Source organism: Miniopterus schreibersii, assembly GCF_964146895.1.
Source record: "Miniopterus schreibersii genome assembly, chromosome: 1".
Classification (NCBI taxonomy): domain Eukaryota; kingdom Metazoa; phylum Chordata; class Mammalia; order Chiroptera; family Miniopteridae; genus Miniopterus; species Miniopterus schreibersii.
In genome coordinates, this window is record NC_138101.1 from 38290016 (window position 1) to 38313656 (window position 23641).

General features: G+C 38.3%; 1 protein-coding gene across 4 annotated transcripts in view; it reads left to right on the forward strand.

Annotated features, from left to right (window-relative positions):
- Positions 1-7071: 7071 nt before the first annotated feature.
- Positions 7072-23641, forward strand: part of YTHDC1 (YTH N6-methyladenosine RNA binding protein C1) — a 33686-nt gene continuing 17116 nt past the window's right edge. For 2 of the 4 annotated variants that reach the window (XM_081141757.1, XM_081141760.1), the window contains exons 1-5: positions 7082-7448; positions 17071-17172; positions 17547-17875; positions 17998-18394; positions 23168-23257. In XM_081141757.1, the coding sequence (XP_080997883.1) occupies positions 7421-7448; positions 17071-17172; positions 17547-17875; positions 17998-18394; positions 23168-23257 (946 nt within the window). In that variant the 5' untranslated portion in view covers positions 7082-7420. Of the gene's footprint in view, positions 7449-17070; positions 17173-17546; positions 17876-17997; positions 18395-23167; positions 23258-23641 lie in introns of all 4 variants that reach the window. The other 2 variants (XM_081141759.1, XM_081141758.1) reach the window with 2 other exon arrangements.

The window sequence follows — 23641 nt, forward strand, 5'->3', positions numbered from 1 at the left end:
GGAGCAGCTACACTACAAACAATCCCTCTTTATTTTTTTAACTTTTTTCCAGCTCTATTGACAAAAAATGTATACACTTAAAGTGAAAGATGTGCTATACATACACACTGTGAAATGATTACCATGAGCAAGTGAATATGCACATCCATCACCTCACACAGTTACCATTTTTTGGATGTAATGAGAACACTTAGATTTACCCTCAGCACGTTTCTTTTTTTTAAATATATCTTTATTGATTTCCGAGAGAGGAAAGGAGAGGGAGAGAGAGAGACAGACAGAAACATCAATGATGAGAGAGTCCACAACCCGGGCATGTGCCCTGACCGGGAATCGAACCCTGATCACCTGGATCCTAGGTCGACGCTCAACCGCTGAGCCACGCCCGGCCGGGCGAGCACGTTTCAAGTATATAATACAGTACTATAAACTATAGTCACCATGATGTAAATTAAATTTCCCGAATGTAGTCATCGTATGACTGAAAGTTTGCACCTCCCCTGCTATTATTTTCTGCTACTATGCTAGACCGCTTGGTGCGTTGTTTTACAGAAAGACCTCATGCTTGCCAGGCCTGGGTACAGCGTCAGGAACAGCAAATCAGGTCCAACCACGTTAGCTCGCCCATTAGCCTACAGTGGTTCACACAGGCAGTAAACAGGTGGGATGGAATGTGAAGGCCAAGTGTTAGCACAGGCAGACCTAGGGGAAAACCCTGAGACTGAAAATCTACCTCTGTAAGCCGATGGCAGGGACAGGCTGAAGAAAGGGGAAGGCCACTCCCGTCTGGCAGTTTATTAAGGCAAATTTACATACAAGGTGCGTTTTGGGGGCTGCAAGACCAAGTGGATATCCTCCAAGCCGCTTGACAGGCACCAAAGAATCATATTGGGTAAAAGGTGGGGCAGGTGGAGGGGCCAGTCCTGGGTACCAGTATGTTAATGCTACCAGGTTAGGGAAACTACAGGCTTGACCAGATGACGACAATGGCCTGTTCCAGGAACCGGGACTAAGCCAGAGCAGGGTTGGGGTGCCGATTTACGTCAGGATGAACATTGATTATGATCAGACAATCTCTAAAGGAGGGTTGTGGGGAGCAATCTCTATTCTGGCCCAGGTCCAGCTTGCAGGACGTTTATGCTCAATAGGTGAAGATCTGTGGTAACTTCGATTGGCTGCCTCCCTTACAGGGACTGAACCGGCAACCTGGGTATGTGCCCTTTGGGCGCATGGGGTGGTGCTCATCCAACTGAGCCACACTGGCCAGGGCAAGCCCAAGTTGTTTCTCAACCTTCAAATTTTGTTTTCCCTGTGGATCTTGCTGGGTGTTCGTTTCAGTCATAGAGTAAGTCATGATTAAACTTTAGGCCAAAATCCTTATTCTTATGGTGTGGCCTTTTTGGTGTCTCAGCTGGTTATCAGGCGTATTACAAGATATTGATGAGGCGTCTCCCTAGAAGGGCTAGATCTCCACAGTTCCCTACCACTGCTCTTTCCCTAGCTTTGTCCTTTAGTGTCTCTGTTCTGATATCACCGTAATAATAGCTGAAACCTGGTAATCCTTTCATAGTTCTACTCTGCACACGGATACTTCTGGGCACTTTTCATTGCTACCTAAACTCTTTTAATCTCAATTAACAATTCATTACCATCAGTTTAAAAGGAACTTTCCCCTCTTCAGAAGCTGTATTGTATTTTAAAACAATATTGTGATGATCCCTGAGGTCTGAACACAATTTTTGGATGTACATTTTTAGTTTACCCATCTTTACTCAGGAAATTATTTGCATCCATAACTAAGCCAAATATCTAGTTTTTTAGTACTACATCTTCTGGTTAAGTTCACCGATGATAATTGGTAGAACAACCCATCTTTCCTGAACTACTGAAATAATAAAAGTAACAGTAGCTCCAACTGACTGAACACTTAAATGCCTTTTTCTAACCCTTTTAAACATTAAAGCAATCCTTTGAAAATAATTTCTAAACCCTTATTTATAAAGACAGTATAGACTAGAGGTTAATTTCTCTGAAGCCTCATGCTAGTGAGTGGCAGATCCAGAGTTTGTACTGGCTCATTGTGACTGCAAAGTCTTTGCTCTTTATCACTACACAATAATTTACTTGAATAAACCAATGTCCAATAAATCTAGAGTTCAATTCTTTATAACCTCCACAACTTTCCTTTTTTAACAACATAAATAAAAGAACATTTTTAAAACATGTGTTTTTAAAAAGTATAACCTTATTTTAATAACAAAAATTTAAATATATATTTACATTAAAGCTTATTTTTAATTACTTCTTAGTACTGACAGGATAAATATGGAATAGGGAAAATGCCATTCTGATAGCACCAGAATTTTCTTGGCTGGTTTCTCTTGCTCTTCCTTTCTTTAAAATTATTAAAGAAAATCTCAAATATTTTTAAAAAATAGAAAGGAGAGTATGTCTATTCATATATACATGACCCAGTTCCACTCATGGGCAAAATTTATTTCATCTACAACCCCTACCCGTATCATCCTTCCCTCTACCAGTTTATTTTGATGCAAATTCCAGATTTCTTATCATTACTTCTACAAATATTTTAGTATCAAATTATAAACATTCCTTTTATATTTTTTCTTCCTTTTAAACATTCCTTTTTAAAAACATATTACAACTCAAAAAAATTAACAGTTCTTTCAAAGTCATCAGACATTCACTCAGTGTTCAAAGCTTGCTGGTATGTACATGTGTAAGAGCGTGTGCATGTGTGTTCATGTTGGTAATCCAAATAAGGTTCATAGTATTAGTCTCATGTGACTGCTGTAACAAAGTACGAGAAACAGGTGGCTTAAAACAATAGAAATTCATTATTTTACAGTTCTAAAGATAGAAGTCTGAAACTAAGGTGTGGACAGTGCTGTGTTCCTTCGGACACCTGTAGGAAGAACCCTCCTTGCCTTGTTTAGCTTCTGGTTTTTGCTGGCAATCCTTTGCATTCATTGGCTGCATCACTCTAATCTCTGCCTCCACTGTCACATGGCTGTATTTTCCTTTATGCCTCTTGGTCTCCCTTCTCTCTTATAAGAACCCTAATCAGCCTGGTCGGCGTGGCTCAGTGGTTGAGCGTCAACCTATGAACCAGGAGGTCATGGTGCGTTTCCCAGTCAGGGCACATGCCTGGGTTTCGGACTCGATCCCCAGTAGGGGGCGGGCAGGAGGCAGCCGATCCATGACTGTCATCATTGATGTTTCTCTCTCTTCCTCTCTCTGAAATCAATAAAGAAACATATTAAAAGAACAGAACACTAATCATATTGGATTAAGGGTCCACCGTACTCCACTATGACCTTATCTTAGTTACAACTGAAACAACTCTATATCCAAATAAGGTTACATTCCAAGGTACTGTAGGTTAGGTCTTCAACACATTTGTGGGATACAATTCAACCCATAATATTCATGTGCTGCAATTGGTTTATACTTTTTAAATTTCTCATAAATTATTTATTTTTTATAATCCTCACCCAAGGATATTTTTTCCATTGATTTTTTGAAAGAGTGGAAGGGAGGGAGGGAGTGGCAGAGGGAGAGGGAGAGAGAGGAAAAACGTAGATGTGAGAGACAGACATTGATTGTATATATACTCCTCCGGCTTTCTTTCCTCCTTTCTTGCAATTTATTGTTAAAGGCACTGGCTTGTGCCCAGCCAGGCATGGCTCAGCGGTTGAGGGTCGACCTAGGATCCAGGCGATTGGGGTTCGATTCCTGGTCAGGGCACATGCCCGGGTTGAGGGCTCGATCAATGACTCTCTCATCATTGATGTTTCTATCTCTCTCTCCCCCTGTCCTTTCCTCTCTCTGAAATCAATAAAGATATATTTAAAAACAAAACAAAACAAACAAACAAACAAAAAGACACTGGCTTGTTTATTCCATAATTTCCTGTTGTGTGGATTTTGCTAATGATATCTGTGTGGCATTGCTCAACATATTCACCTGTGCTTTGCCCATGCCCCAGAGCATGATTTCTCAGCATGAGCACTACTGGCATTTGGGTGGGATAATTCTTCACATAACATTTGGTTGTCTTTTTGTTATATTAATTAGCAGCCGTTAACCACCATTGCTTTGATCTGTATTTCATTAATGGATAAATAGTGATGATGTCCTAGTTCTATCATTACTTCACCCTGGCCATGTATTAGCTGGAATACTTTCATAAAGAGAAACTTCCCTTCATCAGCTACTTGCTTGGTAACCCTGAGATATAATTCTAATAGAAAAGACAAGCAAATAATGATTTCTTTTTGCTTACCAGTTTTCAAAATAATGAACTGTTCCCTAAAATCATTCAAAGGGGGCTGAAAAAAAAATTGAACTATTTTAAATTCTTGGAATAAAATATATTTGATATGTTTCAATCCAATGCGGTTTTACCTTTACAGAAGGTCCAAATATCTCATATTTGTCCAGTGGGAGAGAATTTAGTTAGCAACTCTTTTGAGTCATTTTGATAAGACCCTAGCACTTTTTTGATCACTTCTTTCTGGTATGACAAGATGTTCTAGGCTCATATTGTTCATTTGCCTTCCCTACAATGATATTCTCAAAGACTGTGGATTATGTTTCCTTTGCTCCTTGACTGAATAACCTTTCCAGGGCAACAAAATCCAACTGCCTTCTTTTCCCCCCTGAATCCACACACTTGATAGATATAAGCTTCAATCCGTAATATTCACCCAGGGTAAGGCAATTGAGAGGGATGGTGAAGGCCAAGACTCAGTGAAAAAGGCATAAACTGATCAAAGGCATTCAACTTCAATAAAAGTACACAATACTGCTAGTTAAAGGAAAGTCTTAGGTCAGTAGGAACCAGTTTGCAACCTGTGCTATATGACCTGGCCCTGGCCTGATGAATATTGAATATTGTGAAACTATGTTTCAGAGAGTCTAGGTTTTGTTTTCTTCCTATGAGGAATGCTGGTCACTTTGAACTTGTGTAGGCTTGGTTTTACATTTTACAGGTGTGGATCTGTGAAAAGCCCAAGATACTTTCCATTCCCATCCTCCAGTGGGCTTAGCCTTGAAATCCTGTCCCTCTGCAGATCTTGTAGTTTTTGTTTTAAGCTGGGTCTTGATTAGGTCCTTACTCCTAAGATGTGGCCTGTTCCTCAAATATTATCTCAGGCACTTGCCCTCTCACTCAAGATCTGGGCTCCAACTCATTGGCATTCTCCTTAGATCCTTGACCACATGAGGGCCTCTTTCTCCCCAGGAGCATTTGTACATGCTGTTCTCTGCCTGGAAGACTCTTACCTCCACCTTTTTCTAGGTATCAGTCTCAACCTCCCCTCCTCAGACAGCCTTTAGTTTTCCTACATAAAAAGCACCCCCCCCCCGCCATATTAGCATCTTCTTTCATAGAATTCATCATGATTTTTAATTTATTTACTTACGCCTTGTCTCCCTAACTACAGATACACAAACATACACACACACATATACATACACATACATATAAACACATTAACTCCAGTGCCTATAACAATATTTGGGACTGAATAAGGATTTGATAAATACTAATTGAATTAATAAGTAGAAATATTAGAACAATTTTACTGATTCAGCCTCTTCTTACCTAACCATTGACTATCAACCTGAATTGAACCTAAGACCCCCTTCACCCTTTTTTTAAAACATGAAAACAGTCCTGCTCTTCACCCCTATCCTGTCTCCCCTTCACCTAAACTTTATTCTCAACTAGGCTTTGTCTTTCCCTTCTCCAGAAAGCTTTCCTTGACTCTGTTCTGCACCCCCTCCCCAGGCTGAGTGACAGCCCCTCAGGGTTCCAATGACATCCTGAGCTTGCTCTACCTGAGGGAACAGGTAGTATCTAGAGGGTGGGCCCACTGGAGCCAAATAACCTGGAACTGAGCTATGTTACTTACGCTCCCCACCGTGCGCACTTAGTTTCATATTACTTCACTTCCCCTTTATGTAAAACATAATTTAATTGGGTTTTTGGAAGGTCAAATCCCATTGTGTAGACCAAGCGCTCAGAACAGTACCTGCACAGAGCAGGAACACACAGTTTTCAGCTACTATTCTTACACAGTAATTTCCTGTTAACTTGTCTCTTAAAGGCAGAAGTACTGTCCTGTTAAGCCTTAATTCCTAAGCATCCAATACATAGTTGGGTTTTATAGTCACTGAATTGATTTTCCTTCTCTTTTCCTTGAAAACCTTCCAGATGGCTCCAAACAATTCTCCCTTCGTGTTTTCCCGCCGCTTACAATCTTCCCACCGAGTTCAATTAGGTTTTCACTTGTTACAATGCCCACCAAGCACGGAGACACGACAGACTCACTCCCTGCACGTAACTATTTGTCTTCATGTAACAATGTACCTTTTTTTCCTTCAAATTTTCTTTCCCTTGTAAACACAGTTATGGAGCAGTGAAACAAAATTACATTTTCATTCCTTTGGAAAACGAACTTAAAAGTTTTCTTGCGTATTTTACTATTTTACGTAGTTAAGTAATTTTTGGTCACTTCTATAGTTTCAATTTCTTAATAGTCTGTTTCAATCCACTGTGCACCCCAGAGCCTCGATAAATGTTTAGATCAAATTTATCGCGTGAATTAGAGTGCAGCACTAAAATGCGTTAGAGCTCCTTCCCCCAAATAACTGAAGCGGTGGCCCCGGGGACGCGCGCAGCCCGCACCGCGCGGCCGCCGCGGGCGCGGGACAGCAGCCCGGGAGCACACCGGGCCCCAAGGGGCGGCGCGGGGGGCCCGCGGGAGGCGCCTCTGCCCGCAGGCTGGGCGGCCCGCCAGCAGGCTCGGGGCGAGAACCCCGAGCCCCCCCGAGCCCCTCCTGAGCCCCCCTGCCCTCCGGGCGGCCGGCGGCAGGCAAACGACTCGGGCGACCCCTCCCCGGCGAGACTCACCCTGGCCTCCGGCGGCGGGGGCGGGGCGGCACGCCGACGTTACGTCACGCTCCCTCGCCCGCGTCGCCGCCCCGCCCCTCTCCGCACTGTGACGTCGCCCGGGAGGACGGGAGCGTAAACAGCGCAGGGCATCTTGGGAGCGGATTGTTTCACGCAGGAAGCAGGCTCCATTTTAGCGCCGCCCGCCGTCGCCATCTGTTTCCCATCCCTCCCCCTTCACCCCCCTCCCGTCCCCGAACCCCAACGGGAAGGCTGGGCCTAGGCGGGAAGGGGAGAAGGGAGAAGGAGACAGGGGGAGGACGAGGGCGAGTCGAGAGAGGCGAGCGGGACCGGCCCAGGCGTGAAGCGCGCAGCCCGGCGGACGGACTGACGGACGTGCCGGGGCTCCCGCTGCCGCGGCTGCGGCCCACGCGCGAGCCGCGTCGAGCTGACGGCGGCGGCGGCGGCGGCGGCGGCAGCAGCGGAAACAGGAGCGGAGCAATGGCGGCCGACAGCCGGGAGGAGAAAGGTGAGCGCCGGGGAAGGTGACGGGCGGCGGCGGGGCTCGGCTGCCGGGCGGGGGTTGGGGCCCGCGGCCCGGCCGAGACCCCGGGCGCCTCGGCGGAGAGCGGCCTGCGGGGCCTGGGCCCGCGTGGGACCCGGCGTCCCCGGCCTAGGGCTTCCCGGGCCCTCGTCCCGCTTCACATTCCGCCCCGTCGCCCTGGGCGCGGCTGCAGGAGGCCCGTGCTGAGGTGCGGCCCTGGGGTACGCTCCGGCTAGGACCATGCGGGTGTGATGCGGGTTTGGGGAACAGCGCTTTCTGTGAGGCTACATTTCGAAAACCCGTAGCGCCGGGATCGCGGCCGGCAGCCCGGTAAGTGGGCGCCGGTAGCGGGCCGCACAGGGGCTGGGTGCTCACCGGCCCCGGGAAATGTGTGCGGGCAACTCCTGGCTGTGCCCGTGCAGCAGGCGAAGTGGGAAGAATCGCCAGTTGGGCTCCTCGAATAATTGTTATGGAAGATAACGATGTTCGAAAAGGTAATTACATGATTTAGGCCCGACGGGAAAAAAAAAAAATTCCTGGCTACTGTTCTTACGGAAGAAACACGTTGTGCGCAGCTCCCAGAGGGTACGGCCAGGAACAAACGGGTGTGATTTGTAGAGCTGGAGGGAGAACATTACAGCAAAATACAGGCAGAACTGATGGGGTCAGGGTGGACTGTCATGTCCAGAAATCCCGACCTCCCAGGCCCTGGAGATGTCGATGTAGGTTCTGGATCAGTACGTGTCTGCAGAGTGGTCCAGATTAGATGCTGCCTTAAGTTCTTTTACAACCCTACGATTCCGTGGTAGTTTTAGCAAGGTTATAGTTGGTAAAAATATGGCACATTTGCTGTCCTGTATGTCACAGATCTGCCCTTCTGTGTGCCTAATTAATTTGGGGTGGAGATTTGTTAAGTGGGCTCTAGAGTCAAGTTGCATTAGTCCTGTGCTCTTTTCTAATTTTTCTTCAGGGAAAGAAGTCTTCATGCTGCAATAAACTGCCCCAGGATAGGGTCAAGGAAGGGAAGCGGGGTGGGTGGGAATATGTTTAAGATATTGTTCCTGTCCTAAAGCAGTTGAATGATTAGGATATAGTAGTTTAATTTTCCTCCCTTAACTGAATCCTAAAAAAATTTCCATCCCTACTTTTTTGAGAAATCCAGAAGGAATGGGAACATAGGATTGCATAGTGTTAGTGAATAAAGGAAACTGCTTTTGATTAGCGGTAAAGTCAGCTATTAACAACGTTATTTTAATCAATAATTCAGTCAACATTTGATTGTGTCAGTTTAATCTGTGAGCTGTTTGGGGAGCGCATGGCGGTTTTGGTGGGTGAGATGAACCAAATACTCTACTGTCAATTCATTGTTGAAACATAGTTATAAGTCAGTAATAGAGTAGATATAGCAATATGTACATTGAGGAGGAAGAGTGGGCAATGTTTTAAATATTTTGTTTTGGAAATGCATTTATTGATGGAAATAGAGTCCACATACATATACTTTTAACTATAATTGGGAAGTAGTAGTGTTACTTAATAGTAGTACTTAGAATAAATTGTCCATCTTCTGAAACGCCTCACATTTATTAATTTTTTAAACTAAATTTCCATAATTGAATTTACCTGTTTTAAAACTTTTGATATAAGTGCTTATCTTTATAGTATAGATCAAAGATGAGTGTTTCGAGTTTACTGGGAAAGCTAGCAAATACAAACCTACTGGAATTGCTTATTTAATTTTGGAATGGGAAGCTTTCTAGAATAACCCATTTTGCAAATAAGGAAATTGAGGCCCAGGGTGTCTCATTTGATCATGTTACACAGCTAAAGTAATAGCCAGAATTAGAATCGATGCTTGACTCTTCCTTCTCATCCTGGAACAAGAAAAAGTGGTGAAGCTGACTACCTATATTGTCTGTTATCTTACATGAAATATTGGGAAATTATAAAGATAAGCCTTGTAAGAATCTTAGACATGTCATAAGCCTTAGGTCCCTTCTAAACGATTTCATAAGTGGTGTAAGATTTTGATAAATGAGTTTAAACTGCAGAAACTTGCTATTAATCACAGTTAAAAGATTTTTAGTCATAGAGTCCTTTGGTTATTGGGCTTTGCACATCAGCTACATAATAAAAAGAGAAATTAAGCTCTATAATGCTTCTGCAGTACCCATACTTAGAAGCTGAAGCCTATGTAACTGTACAGATTGCCAGTTCCTTCTGATTCTTGTGGTGGTTATTTGCCCAAAAAGTATATTTGAAAGAAGTTGGAATGTTTGTGACGTTAGAACTGATGTTAAATGCCGTTTTTCTATGAGGAAGTAAACATCTTGTATACATTTTATTTCTTAAGCTCTTTTAACATTCTCTCCAAAGAATAGTTATCAAAGTTTAATATATCCAAAATGTGGATCATGAATTACCATTTTTGTAAGTAACATGTTTTCTACATTACCAAACTGGAAGCTCCATGAGGGTCAGGAATATGTCTTGTTCACCACGTTCCTGGTGTACAGTAATTGTGTGGTTGTAAATCATTACAAGTTGGAATTCATTAATAACTAAGTAGTTACGTGACTTTTACTATTGATGTCCAAATCTAAGAGTTTCAGAGTTTGAATTATATATGTACACGCACACTCATGCAGTCAAGTACATATAAATATGTACAGGCGGTTATGTGTACACACACATATGTATATGCATACTATAGCCCTCCCTATAGTATATTCTTAGGATAAGATTAACTTTCTTGAAGTATAGGGTGTGTTTGGTATTCCAACGTATTTGTATTATCCATAATAGAAGTGTAATAAAAAATTAAAAATGCTCTCCTTAGACTTTAATTGTATGCTTTTTGGAAGACAAGAAATACGGATGGGATGGGAAATCCAAATCTCTACACTTCATTTAGAGGATTGACAGTTTCGAGTGACAAAAAAAGTGACTGAGAGACCGTCTAATGTAAAATGTAACAGAATAAGTTTCAGGAAATCTTGTTCCACTGCCAAGCCCCACTAAAACTATATTAAATGAATTAAAATAAAAACTATAGTGTACTCTGGCGCCCTGTGTTGGAAAACAAAATGTAGAGTATACTTACCCGCCAGTTTTCTTTATTTAAATACTCTAGGTCTTAATCTGATGCTGGACCCTGAAATAAATAGTACTTTGTATCTGCTGACCTAGATGCTTCTGGGGTTTTTTAAAAAAAAAAAGACTGTGTCTCAGATACAGGTTAATTTTCTACACTGATATCCCTAGAGTTTGTGACCTTCCTGGGCCAGGAATTCCAAGATCAAAGTGGAAAGAGCACTACATTTGGATTCAGAGTTGTGAGATTTTAGTCAAGTCATTTAAATTCTTCTGTGGGTTTCATTTTGGAATTGTTACATACGTAACCTTCTGAAGGTTAAACTACTTTGAAAGCCAGTTAGGCTTTTAAGTTCCCATGTTTATCTCAAACAAAAATCCCCCAGTCAATTAACAAAACTCAAGCCTTGTTACTGCTCACATCTTGTCAGTTTTTGAACAGCTCTGAAAATGATGATTCTTTTTATTTCCTTGTTTTGCCTCCTGTACCTCTGAATCTGTACCTTTATCTCATAGTTTGCAAAAACTAAGATCTTGATAGCTTGCCCCAGTGAGCATTAAATGAAGTCCATATACATCATATATTGTGAATGCAAAACATTCAGAAATGATTACACTTCCACAGAAGACTCGAGCTAGCAGCAACCTGTTGTGTTTTTAATTGAGGCAACATTTAAAAGTCAGACAATACCAAATAAAAATCTGAATTTGGGAATTCTCTTGAAAATTTGGAAGATCTGACAATGTGATGCTTACATTCTGTCAAGGCAGTTAATCCACTGGAGTTGAGTAGAATTATCTCCTTTAGCACTACTACTCTTTCACAAAGTACCATGTATACTAAAACTGGAGTTTGGTGTCCCTGTGCCTCAGTATTTATTGAACTGAACCTCTAATTGATTTGCAGTTACTTGGCATCAGTGTTATTTAGGAGTTGCAGGCTTATGTGCATACTAGGGTCAGGCAAATAAAGTAGTTGTTTAATACAATAGATGATGGTGATTATATGTTGAGAAATAAAGGAGCAAGCATGGTCCATATTCAGGCAGTATTAAATACACTGATTTACTAGGCATAAACCCAGATTTTCTCATGCCAGACCTTCACGTATGTTACCTTGTCTGTATTTTAAAATTAGAACACTATTAAGACTGCTCCAGCTGGCAGTTTTCAGGTCAGAATCTGGGCCCCTAATGATCAAATAGTCCTTTAAAAATGTAGGGTTTGGAATTTTATTTTAAGTCTTTAGCGTTTTCAAAAAGAAAGTGTCCCAAGAGCTAGATTCATCTTATTGTCTGTTAGTGTATAACTTCTGGATGGATTTGAATTTTAGCTGTAAATGGGAATGTACTATTTAATGAAGCATTTTGTGTTTCTTTTGAGCTAATTTATTGCACTGACATGTGAAAAACATGTTGTTATGGCATCTTAAACAGTTGTTGAGGTTTTAAAATTATTTTTATAGGACTGTATAGTTCTTTATATAGATTTACCAAAACTTACTGTGAAGTGCTTTATCATAGAAATACTGCATTAGAGTTATTTTATAGCATGTGAGTTGTATGTTCATAGAACTATTCTTAACCTGGCATTTGCTATCCTTTTTTCATTTTCTTTAATAATCTTAGATGGGTTCCTCTGTCAAACTACTATGAAGTAATTTAATATATCCATATTTCTATGCGGAATAATAAAGTTAAATTTCAGGACAGAGAGTGATTTAAAGCATTTATTAAAGTAATTTAAAGTCACCATAGAGAATTTGTGGATGTTACTTTATTTCTCAAAAGAGTTAATTTTTTCAAAAAGGATACGCCAGTGATTGGTCTGTAATAGCAGTGGCTTCTGAAAATATTAAAATAATCTTTACTATCATGACTAATTCTAAATTGAAAAAATGAATTAAAATATACACTAAGTGTACTTTTTCTAGCCAGTGAAAGGGGGGGGTTTAGAGGAAGCAGCTTAAGTTAGCTTTATAAACCAATACTATAAACTCACCTTTTAAAACCAGATTTTGGGTTTTAAAAACACACCTTTATTTATAATTTAAATCCTTACTTTTAAGCAAAACAACGTAGATGGTAGTTTTGAAAACATCTTCAAAGAATTTGACACCTCTTCCAACAGTAGGTGGAGTCTTAGATCTCTGAATTTGGGTAGACTTTGTGATTGCTTGTGAATAAAATACTGTGGTAATGTTGCTGAGCTTTTGCCTGGCTCTTTGTCTGTTGGGGTCTGTACATCTTCAGAGCTCTAAACCACCATATAAGAGGCCTGCCTACCCTGAAGCTGCCATGGGGGAGAGTGACCACAGAAGGAAATGCCTAGATGCCCCAGCTCTTTAGAGTCTTCCCAGCGTAGGTGTCAGCCGGACATGTAGAATGAGCAAGACTTCAGATGATTCTAGCCCTGGACTCTTAACTGTGGCCATATGAGAGACCTGCCTAGGTTGAGCTCCAGAACCATAAGTAATAATAATAAATGATTGTATTGTTTTAAAACACCAAATTTTGTGGTAGCATGTTATACATCAATAGATAACCAGAACATATATTTATTTTTCTTATTGAAAAAAAGATTTTGTTTTGTTTTAGACTAGATTTTGTATATCACGGACTTACCCTAGTCATTAACAAATGGTTTATGGCAAGCAAGGTTTATTAGAATCTGATAGTAATAGGAAAAGGCCTACAGGTTGTAATAGGAAAAGGCCTACAGGCTGAAAAACTCACCAGAAGATTCAGATAGTTGCCCTCCAGTTTCTCCAAATACTAATATTTTTATTCTAAATGCCTCTTATCAGAGATGAAGAAACTAGAGCTCAGACTGGGATTTTCCCAAGGATATCTAGCTCTTAAATGATAACCTGGATTTCCTTAGTTCCAAATCCAAATATCTTTTCTCTATGTATCATATATCAGTAAATTAGTAAGTAGTTTCAATGATGAAGAAAAGTAGCATAAAATGTGGTCATTTAGCCCTGGTTGGTGTAGCTCAGTTGGTTGGGTATCATCCCTTGCACTGAAAGGTCACCAGTTAGATTCCAGGTCAGGGCACATGCAGGGTTGCAGGCACCATCTTCCCTAGTAGTGGGCCTGTAGGAGGCAGCCAGTCGATGTTCGGCTCTCACATTGATGTTTCTCTCCCTTCCCTAACTCTCTCTAAAAATCAATAATAATAAAAAAATCTTTAAAAAAAAAAGTGGTCATTTATATCAGAGTTGGCAAACTTTTGTAAAGGGCCAGATAGTAAATAATATTTTAGGCTTTATGTGGGTCACATAAGGTCTTTGTCATATGTTTTTCTTTACCATTTTTATTTTTTTTAACAGAACCTTAAAAATAACAGAAACCTTTCTTTTCTTGTGGGTCAAAAACAAGTCTCGTGCTGAACTTGTCCTGCAGGTCTTACTTATTAGTTTGCCAATATTATAATAAAACCACAGCTGATTGTTGTTATGAACTGTAATACAGATAAAAATGTGTGGACCATTAAGTAGGGTGCTGTGGTTGATCTTAAAGTAAATTTTAGATGCTATATAATGTTGGTAATACAGAGCTTTCTGGTGCACTAATTTGAAATTAATCTGGTGCACACTGCCTTTTAATAATTTGCATTTTTGTTGTTTCCTTACACTTTGTTTAAAGGTATTTTTAATGTTCCCTATCTAATTTAACCCTAGATTTAGAAAGCCTGAACTCTAGACCCATATCTGTTTCTAGACAAGTGAATTTGGTCAACTTGAATTTATGAGCTGCTATTTCTTTATCTACAAAGGAATGAATGATAAAACATACCTTATGTGTTTCAAATGATATATGCGAAAATTACAGTGTTTAAAAAGAAAGCATTGTTTAATATTTGTTTTTTAAGAGTTTGTAGGTGCTTTCTAAAACTGCAGTTAATCTCTGAAGTTTACTTATTATTTGTTACAACTTTTTAAAACAAAAATTCACCTTTTAATAGTAGGGAAACCATGATTTAAGCATGTCTGAAAAATAAGCTGATTTAAATGAAACTGCATAGTTTTCTCATTCGGTTAGATTTAGCACAAATAAATGTATAATTTCATGTGAAGGTTTAAGCTTTTGAGTTTGTATTTCTAATTAAGAACTAGTAATATGAAAAGAAGTAGCACTGTATTTGCTTACTTGCCTATTTTGTTGGTGATAGTTTTACATTATTTCTTTTTGTTTCTACAAATGTTTTCTGTCAAGATTTCTTGGGACTCACTTTTTTTTTTTAACTGACTAAAGAGCTTTTACCGAAGAATTATTAAATATCTGGAAAACTTGGACTTTTCTTCTATCAAATTATATGTTTTCATTTTTTATTTATAATATAAAGTCTATAATTATGTTTGCCACCATTCAGATCTTGAGAGAATTTCCTTCTAGTGAAAATAGTGAATCCAGAAGGTGAGAGAAGCCTTTTGGTTGGCATATTTTGATTTTAAATAACTTTTAAAAGAGTAAGTAAATAAATATTTAAAAATCCATATAGTATGTATTTATTTTAGAAAAATGGTAAAGTACAGATAAACATTTTACCATCAAAGAAATAAATTGCTGTGCCATTCCAGGAATATGTAATTTTCAGATGTACTTAAATAGCAACTGTGTCTAACTCCAAATGTTACCTTTTTTGTATCCTACCTAACCTTGCTTTTTTTTCTTATCATGCCTACATTAACTGTTCTCTCTTCAGTTATTGATTTCTGTCACCTTTTGGGGAAATTTGAATCCCATATAATCTACTTATAGACCTCAGGTTAATAACCCTTGCCTGTTCTTTGAGGGGCTTTGCTTTTTGGCTGGAGCCGTAAATATAATTGTTCTATGTCATTAGTTTGCATGACTTTACACTTCTCTTTGCCACACCCTAAATTTGAGAAAAATATTTTTAATGCTGGAATGCTTACTGTTGAAAACCTTTACCATTAGATTAAGTCCATTTTAAAAAAATCAGTTTAATGTAAATATTTGCCTGTATTTCTAAGATTTACTTTGTCCTGTTGGACAGAGTGAGGGTGAGAATGGGGTGACAAAACCAAATTCTTAGTTTTCATAGTTGTTGAATAGTATGTCAGTTACAGCAGTAGTTTCCTTTTATTTATTTAATAAAATAAACTTTTACTATTTAATAAAAGTAGTTACACTTTTATTTATTTTTTGGTAAATATGTTTTTATTGATTTCAGAGAGAGGAAGGGAGAGGAGGAGAGAGAGAGAAATATCAGTAATGAGAGAGAGTGATTGATCGGCTGCCTCCTGCACGCCCTCTACTGGGGATCAAGCCCACAACCCAGGCTTGTGCCTTTACCTGGCATTGAACTTTGATCTCCTGGGTCATAGGCCCATCGATGCTCAACCAATGAGACATGCTGGCTGGGCTGAACAAGTTACACTTTTATAGGGCCATACCAGCAGCCTCAAATGTTTTTGATTGTGTAGCACATCAATTTTTTTAACTTTATTTTAACATTATTTCAGACAAACAGAATAGCTATAAGAATAGTATAAATTTTCTTGTACTTTTCAGCCATATTCCACAAATGTTACCATTTTACCACATTTGTCTTTCTCTTTAATTCATATTCACTCTCTCACATTCTCTCCCTCCTCCCCCCCATATATGTGGATATATGTATGCAGACAGTTTTTTTCTGAACTGTCAATTGCAGACATGATGCTTGTTTGCCCCTAAAAACTTAAGTATTTCCTAAAAATTAGGACCTACTTACTTAACTGTAGTACTTACTATCAAAATCAGGAAATTAACAATGATACTTATTATAATTTACCAACCATATTTAGAGTTTATTAGTTTCCCAGCTATGTTTCAGACCAAGGGATGTATTCAGTTAATCGTGTAACTTTCCTTTAATCTGGAGTACTTCATTTGATTTCATGACATTGACAGTTTTGGATGTCCCTTAATTTGGGTTTGTTTGATGTTTCCTCACGTATAGGTTTAAATTTTGCATTTTTCATAGGGCTGTCACAGAATTACTGTTCTATTCTCAGTGCATCATACCAGGCCCATGATATTGATTTGACCCACTATTGATGATGATAACTTTGATTACTTGATTATGCTGGACTCGGCCAGCTTTTCTCTTGGTAGTCAGTCTCTTGCGGGGAGTATACAATCCTTGGTAAAGGTATATTTATAAGTTATACACATGTATTTCCATACTAATTTGTACACATTTTAAGCAGTTACAAAATCTAGAAATTAAAGGATGAGATACAAATATAAAAGTTCTAACATTTTCTTTTTGTACCCCAATATATCCTTTCATACTCTATGGAGTGTATATTCCTGTCTTTGTAGCAGGGCTCTGTGTCGTGTCCTTTACTTTGTATGATTTTATAGGAATTACTCTTATGTCTTCATCCTGAAATAAACGTTCTTGTACTTCTGTAGCCTCAACATAGTAAGTACTCAAAAAAAAAAAAAAAAAAGGTTAATAATAATGGTTTTCCCTATCTTAATTTTCTTGCTTTCAGATGGAGAACTTAATGTTTTAGATGATATTTTGACGGAAGTACCAGAACAGGATGATGAACTGTATAATCCAGAGAGTGAACAAGATAAAAACGAAAAAAAGGGTAAGGTTTTTATTATTTTTGTTAAAATAACATTGTATATAGAGACTTAATTTCTTAAGGAAGTGACTTTGCTTTTGTACTTGTTTCTTGAGGCATTTATAGCAAAAGCACAGTCATAAACAATGGTACCCAGTTCCACATGAATAAGAGTAATAGTTTTTTTCCAAATGTGTGAAACATCTCAAATAGATGAATTTATTACAAGGTTTGAAAGCTATGTTTTCTTTATCATTAACTTTGGAATAAAGTTATTTCAGAAGATATTTTAAATGAGACTTTTTTCAACTCTCTGATATGTAGCATCTGTTAATCTTTGGTGAAATAAATGGAATACTTAAACATCTTTATACGTAATTTTAAATTGTGTTTTTAAGGATCAAAAAGAAAAAGTGACCGAATGGAATCTACTGACATCAAACGACAAAAGCCCTCTGTTCATTCAAGACAGTTGATTTCTAAGCCACTGAGCTCATCTATTAGCAATAACAAAAGAATAGTTAGTACAAAGGGAAAGTCAGTCACAGAGTATAAAAATGAGGAATATCAAAGATCTGAAAGAAACAAGCGTCTAGAAGCTGATCGGAAGATTCGTCTATCAAGCAGTGCCTCCAGAGAACCTTACAAGAGTCAACCGGAAAAACCTTCCCTCCGGAAAAGGGATCCTGAAAGGAGGGCCAAGTCCCCTACACCAGATGGTTCTGAGGTAGTAAACATTATTTCACATATAAAGCAGAGAGCAGTTCTTTCGAGGCTTTAGAACTATCTGTTCACTCTGACCTTGTCTGTTACATGACTGCTGATTGCCTTTTTCTTTATAAACATCAGAGAATGGGGCTTGAAGTGGATAGACGGGCAAGCAGATCGAGCCAGTCTTCTAAGGACGAGGTGAACTCTGAAGAGTATGGCTCTGACCATGAAACTGGCAGCAGTGGCTCTTCCGATGAGCAGGGCAACAACACTGAGAACGAGGAGGAGGGAGTGGAGGACGCGGAGGAGGAGGAGGAGGAGGCGGAAGACGATGCCGAGGACGACGAAGAGGTGGACGAAGACGGGGAGGAGGAGGAGGAGGAGGAGGAGGAAGAGGAGTACGAGCAGGATGAGAGAGAGCAGAAGGAAGAAGGGAACGACTACGACACGCGGAGTGAGGCCAGCGACTCTGATTCGGAGTCCGTTTCCTTCACGGATGGGTCTGTCAGGTCTGGTTCAGGCACAGATGGATCAGGTACTGTCTACATACAAAAGCTTGTCTTTTAAAAAAAGTTTTGATCTAATTGGTTTTATTCTTGAACATGTTTCAGTTGAATTATAAAGTTTTTGAGGAGATGGAGGATGTTAATAAGACTCTCTTGTGATTTTTTTTATAGTTAATTATAAGCTTTTGAGTATTATAAGTAAGTTTGAATAAGATTTACATACTTTTGTAAAGGCATTTCCCAGCTTGATTGTATCAGATTATAAATGAACAAGTTGGATTGTTTCTCCATAAAGAAATGTATTTTAGGTCTTAATGGTATAAGTTATTAGATTTCCATATTAGCAACAGCTTTGTGTAAACATTGATGTACTTGAAGGGTATTCATATGGAACATGCCCAGTAGGTATTAAAGTATTTCCATGTTAAATGCCTCTAGATTTTCATCATGTGGCAGTAGAAATTGAAACAGCTCTATTTCTTTCTTTGGGGAACACAAACTTTTCTTTCAGTTTTCTATCTGTGTGTTGACTGACTGGTGCAGGGTCCAGAGGGCTAGGTGTAAAGGTACAAGATGGAAAATAAAAGTGTATAAAATTCTTGTGGAGAGATTGGGTAAGAGCCATCTTGGGTCATTCCTTTATTCCTACATGTCCTACCACTTTATCCCTATTTGGTCCATGGGATGTAAATGTAGGAATGTTAAGTGGTTGCAGTCACTAGGCTGAGGGGCCTCTTTCGGGGGAGATACTCAGAAAGGAGAGGTCAGAGTACTCAAAGAGCTTTGGCCACTGTATGAAGATTATACTTTCACATTTGTCTTATGTAAAGGTGCAGCCAGATCTGCTACATAAACAAAAAGTACCAAACATTGGAATACAAGAATAATCCTATTCTTTTGACATATGGGACAGTTACATATTTATTATTACAGAATTTTATTATTTTAGTGGTATATTGTTAGTAAATCATATTCCTGTTAGAGTAGATAATAAAGCAGATAGCCAGCTACTTTCTAGTGATTGACAACTGAAGTGCTTTCAGCCTTTTGCTCACTAGAGTTTTAAAAGGGAATTTAAAAAGGTTTTTGCAAGAAGTTAAAGAGTTAAATAGGTGAGTAGTTGGATTTCATATAAAACTTTGAAAACTTACGGACTATATCTTTGATAATTTTTAATAATGCATAGAACCCAAAAATTGCATTGGCAGTATGAATAAGTGTTCATTTATTTTGGAGAATGTGTATAACACCCATGGTGTTAGAAACATTTTATTATAGGAATCTTCTCTTTGGTGTCCGTGGTAGAAACTATTTCTTAGACTTGAATGTTTGTCTAGTTTAAGTCATACAAGGGAGACTTATTGAAATGGGTAGGACCTGAAATCTACATTTTTAACAAGCTTCTGTAGCAAGGTACTTAGTAATACTTTATATTTTTGTAGAAAAGATATTTCAAATTGAGTGGTAGCTGATAGTTTTATAAAACCTTGGTTTCAAAACTTAATAGAAGATATAGATATATCTGTATATATACACACATATATAGATATAAAATATATATTATGTATATATGTTAGTTTAAAAAAAAGATACCTGTAACAGTTTATTTTCTTTATTAAAGGAAAATTTGCAGATTTTCCTTCAATGATCCCTTATGTGGAATATGTTTTAGAGACTGTATTTAGAATATATTTAGCATTATTTTTATCATGGAGTAGTTTCTCTTTATAATGTGTAAAAGAAATAATGAGGTGGATTTGAGGCTCCTTGATTATGTCTATTTTTATTTTTTAATTTTTTTATTATTAACATTTAGAATTTTGGTTTTTTAAAAATATATCTTTATTGATTTCAGAGAGAGGAAGGGAGAGGGGGAGAGAGAGAGATGGAAACATCAATGATGAGAGAGTCATTGATCGCTGCCTCCTGCACAGCTCCCACGTCGGGGTTGAGCCCGCAGCTCCAGCATGTGCCCTGACTGGGAATCAAACTTCAGTCTTCTGGATCATGGGTGGATGTTTAACCCCTGAGCCACGCTGCCTGGGCAATGTCTGTTTTTAAATACAAGGGATTACAGTTTAGTTTCTGTGCCATGAATTTTTTTAGATTTCAGTTTATTTTACCTTATTTTTTTCCTCAGAATTTTTACTAACTTTTTTACAAAAGTGACACACTTTTGATGGTTGTTAAAGATTTGCTTGTTAGATGACTTTTGTTGTACTTTTGACCTGAGAATAATAGATGGGAGAGGAGATCATAAACTTAAGAGCAGTGGAGTTACTTATACAAAGAAAGATGAAAAATGCTTGGAGATTTCTCATGGTAATGGTAGATTTAACATTACATAAAAACAGTTGGACAGGATTTTATTTGTGCTCTTATTTTTTTTTTCCCCCTGCATTTTCTTTGTGAGAGATCCTTTTAGTACTTTGAACCATACAAGTTTTTTAAAATTAAATTTTTTGGATAACATTGGTTAATAACATTGTAGACATTTCAGGTATACAGCATCTGTATATTCACTCCCCAAAGATTAAGTCTCCTTCCATCACCATATATTTGACCCCCATAAAATACATTTATTTATTTATTATTTATTTATTTATTTATTTTTAATATATCTTTATTGACTTCAGAGAGAGGAAAGGAGAGGGAGAGATAGAAACATCAATGATGAGAGAGTCATTGATCGAGCCTGCAACCCGGGCAAGTGCCCTGACCGGGAATCAATCCCCTATTGCCTGGATCCTAGGTCAATCGATGCTCAACCGCCAAGCCACGCCCGGCCGGGCAAAAATATATTGTTTTAAATAACGAGATGTATCATCCTTAGTGATCAATTAATAATGGTTAGACTCCTAAATACTATTCAGAAGAAAAATTAAAATATGCTAGGCGTGGGGGTGGGGTGGATGCCTGGTGAAGGGGATAAGTGGGGGTAAAAAGGGGACATCTGTAATATTTTCAACAATAAAGATGATGAAACTAAAAAAATATATATGCTAGGATTTCTGAAATATGTAAAGTTTTCAACAACGTTTTATGTTTTTAATCCCATGTGGATGTGTTATTCATTGATTCAGTGAATCTGGTGTCTGCTATGTGACAGGCACTAGAAAAGAATGTGTAGTAGGCAAATAAAACCGAAATGCTTTAGAAAGAGATGAACACACGCACATACACACTCCTCCCTCCCCCCCACCCCTACCCATTCTCACCTATTTGGATGAGGTTCTCAGTCATTTTATACTAAAAGGTTCAGTCTATTCACAAAGTTAGGCATCATTATTCAGAGGCAGCAAGCCTGGAAATAAATGCTTTTCTCTGTAGCTGTTTATTGGAAATAATCATTTTGCCCCCATGATTGCTAGTTTTAAAAGGTCTTAGCTTTATAATTGTTCCATTATGTGCTGCTTTGCTCTCCCTTTCAGCTGTAAGTTAGGAAAATCATCATCACTTACAAGCTTCTTGTTAAATCTATTTGGAGAAGTAGCTGTTAGTAAGTTACAAAGGGAAAGATGTTTAAACTAAAGGAAAAGGAACTTAGGATGTTCTTGGTATTTTCCATCTTACACCTAGAATCCCCTTTCAAAAATAGTAGTAAAATATATTTTCTATTGGCTCAATAAGAATAGAGTTCAGAGTTTGTACTTTCAAGTTACAGGACATGCATTTGAAACTAGTTTCTGCCACCCAGAAACTGTGGGACACTGGCCAAGTTACCTTAACCACCTCTAAATTGAGTTTCCTTTTCTGTAAGTGAGAATAATGACGTGTATTTCATGAGCTTGTTAGGAGGATTAAGGGAGATAATTTGTTAAAAGCTTTTAAAATAGTTAACTTTATAGTCATATAATAGGAGATTGTATGCAAGATCATTGATGATTATTTTTCAGCTTTGTTTGCATACGTGGGTGTGGGTGTGGGTGTGTGTGTATGTATATGCACTTTCTCTCTTCATATTCCTATTTTATCTCCTAGATGAAAACTAAAGGAGCTTTTAATAGTATAATTAAAATACCAATAAACAGAGACAGGAGAACCTTGTTCCATTTTAGGTCCTCATTTACATGTTTATAAAGTTCCAAATTGACCTTGAAATGGTTCTGTGACAGGTAATACAAACTTTTCTGTTTACTGAAGATTCCTGTCTTTTTTTATAGAAATACATAGGGTATCATTAAGATTTTAGGAATAAATTTTAAATTGAATTTGAAGATAAGAGCAGTAATCCAGAAAGGAAATGATCAAGCGGAATGGAAGACACAAAAGCAAGCAGTGGCCACCAGAACGAAGTCATTAGTTTACTACAGTGTTTTTTTATTTTCTTTTTTACAGTTGAGTAGCTTTGGGTCTGGAGTTCTTTAGACATCTAAGATAGAATGAGTTGGGATTGTGATGAAGACTGATAGTATCCTTTTTTAAAAAAGAGGACCTAGAACAGTGGAACCTAATACATAGACAGGAATACAATAAATTTTATTGAAAGAAAAGTTGGGTTTGCTTTGCATATTTTTTCCCCTCTTGGAAAACTTTATTAAAGACCACCTTTATATATAGGATAAATAGTTCACAGTGATGTATTTTTATTTGATTGGAATTGGTGCAAGAAACAACAAAATGTCCATAGTTTTTAACAGTGTCTTTGAAATGGAACACCTCATTCTGAGGTAATGGAGTTATCAGTGGAGAGAGATTAGCAATGATTAATATTTAGGGATTATGCAAAAAACAACAACAGTGGTACATTCTTGTTACCTATATTGTGATGATTTTAAAAATCTTGTTTGAATTCTTTCTAGATGAGAAAAAGAAGGAAAGAAAGAGAGCTAGAGGCATCTCTCCAATTGTTTTTGATAGAAGTGGAAGCTCTGCATCAGAGTCCTATGCAGGTATTCTCATTTTACCTTGTTTTCTGACCATATCTGACTGATTCTAATGTAATCTGCTGTAGAAAGTGTGTGGAGGCTGTAGTTTAGTGTGATCTTGTTGGTGGCATGTTCAGTGTAATAATTCTAGAGAAAACTAAGCTTTTTCTTATTATTTTAATCCTGTTCTGTTACTGCTTAAGTGGAATTTCACTTTTTTTTTCTTGGAAGATGATGATTCAGTGACTAGTTTTCTGAGTGGGAAACTGTTCAGATATTACATATTTTTAAAAAATCCAAACAACCCAAAAAGCAAAACACTCGTACACATTGAGAAGTATTTTTTTGTGTGTGTGGGTGCGCCAGGAAGAATAATTTGTCTTGAATGGGAACTTTATGTGACAAGAC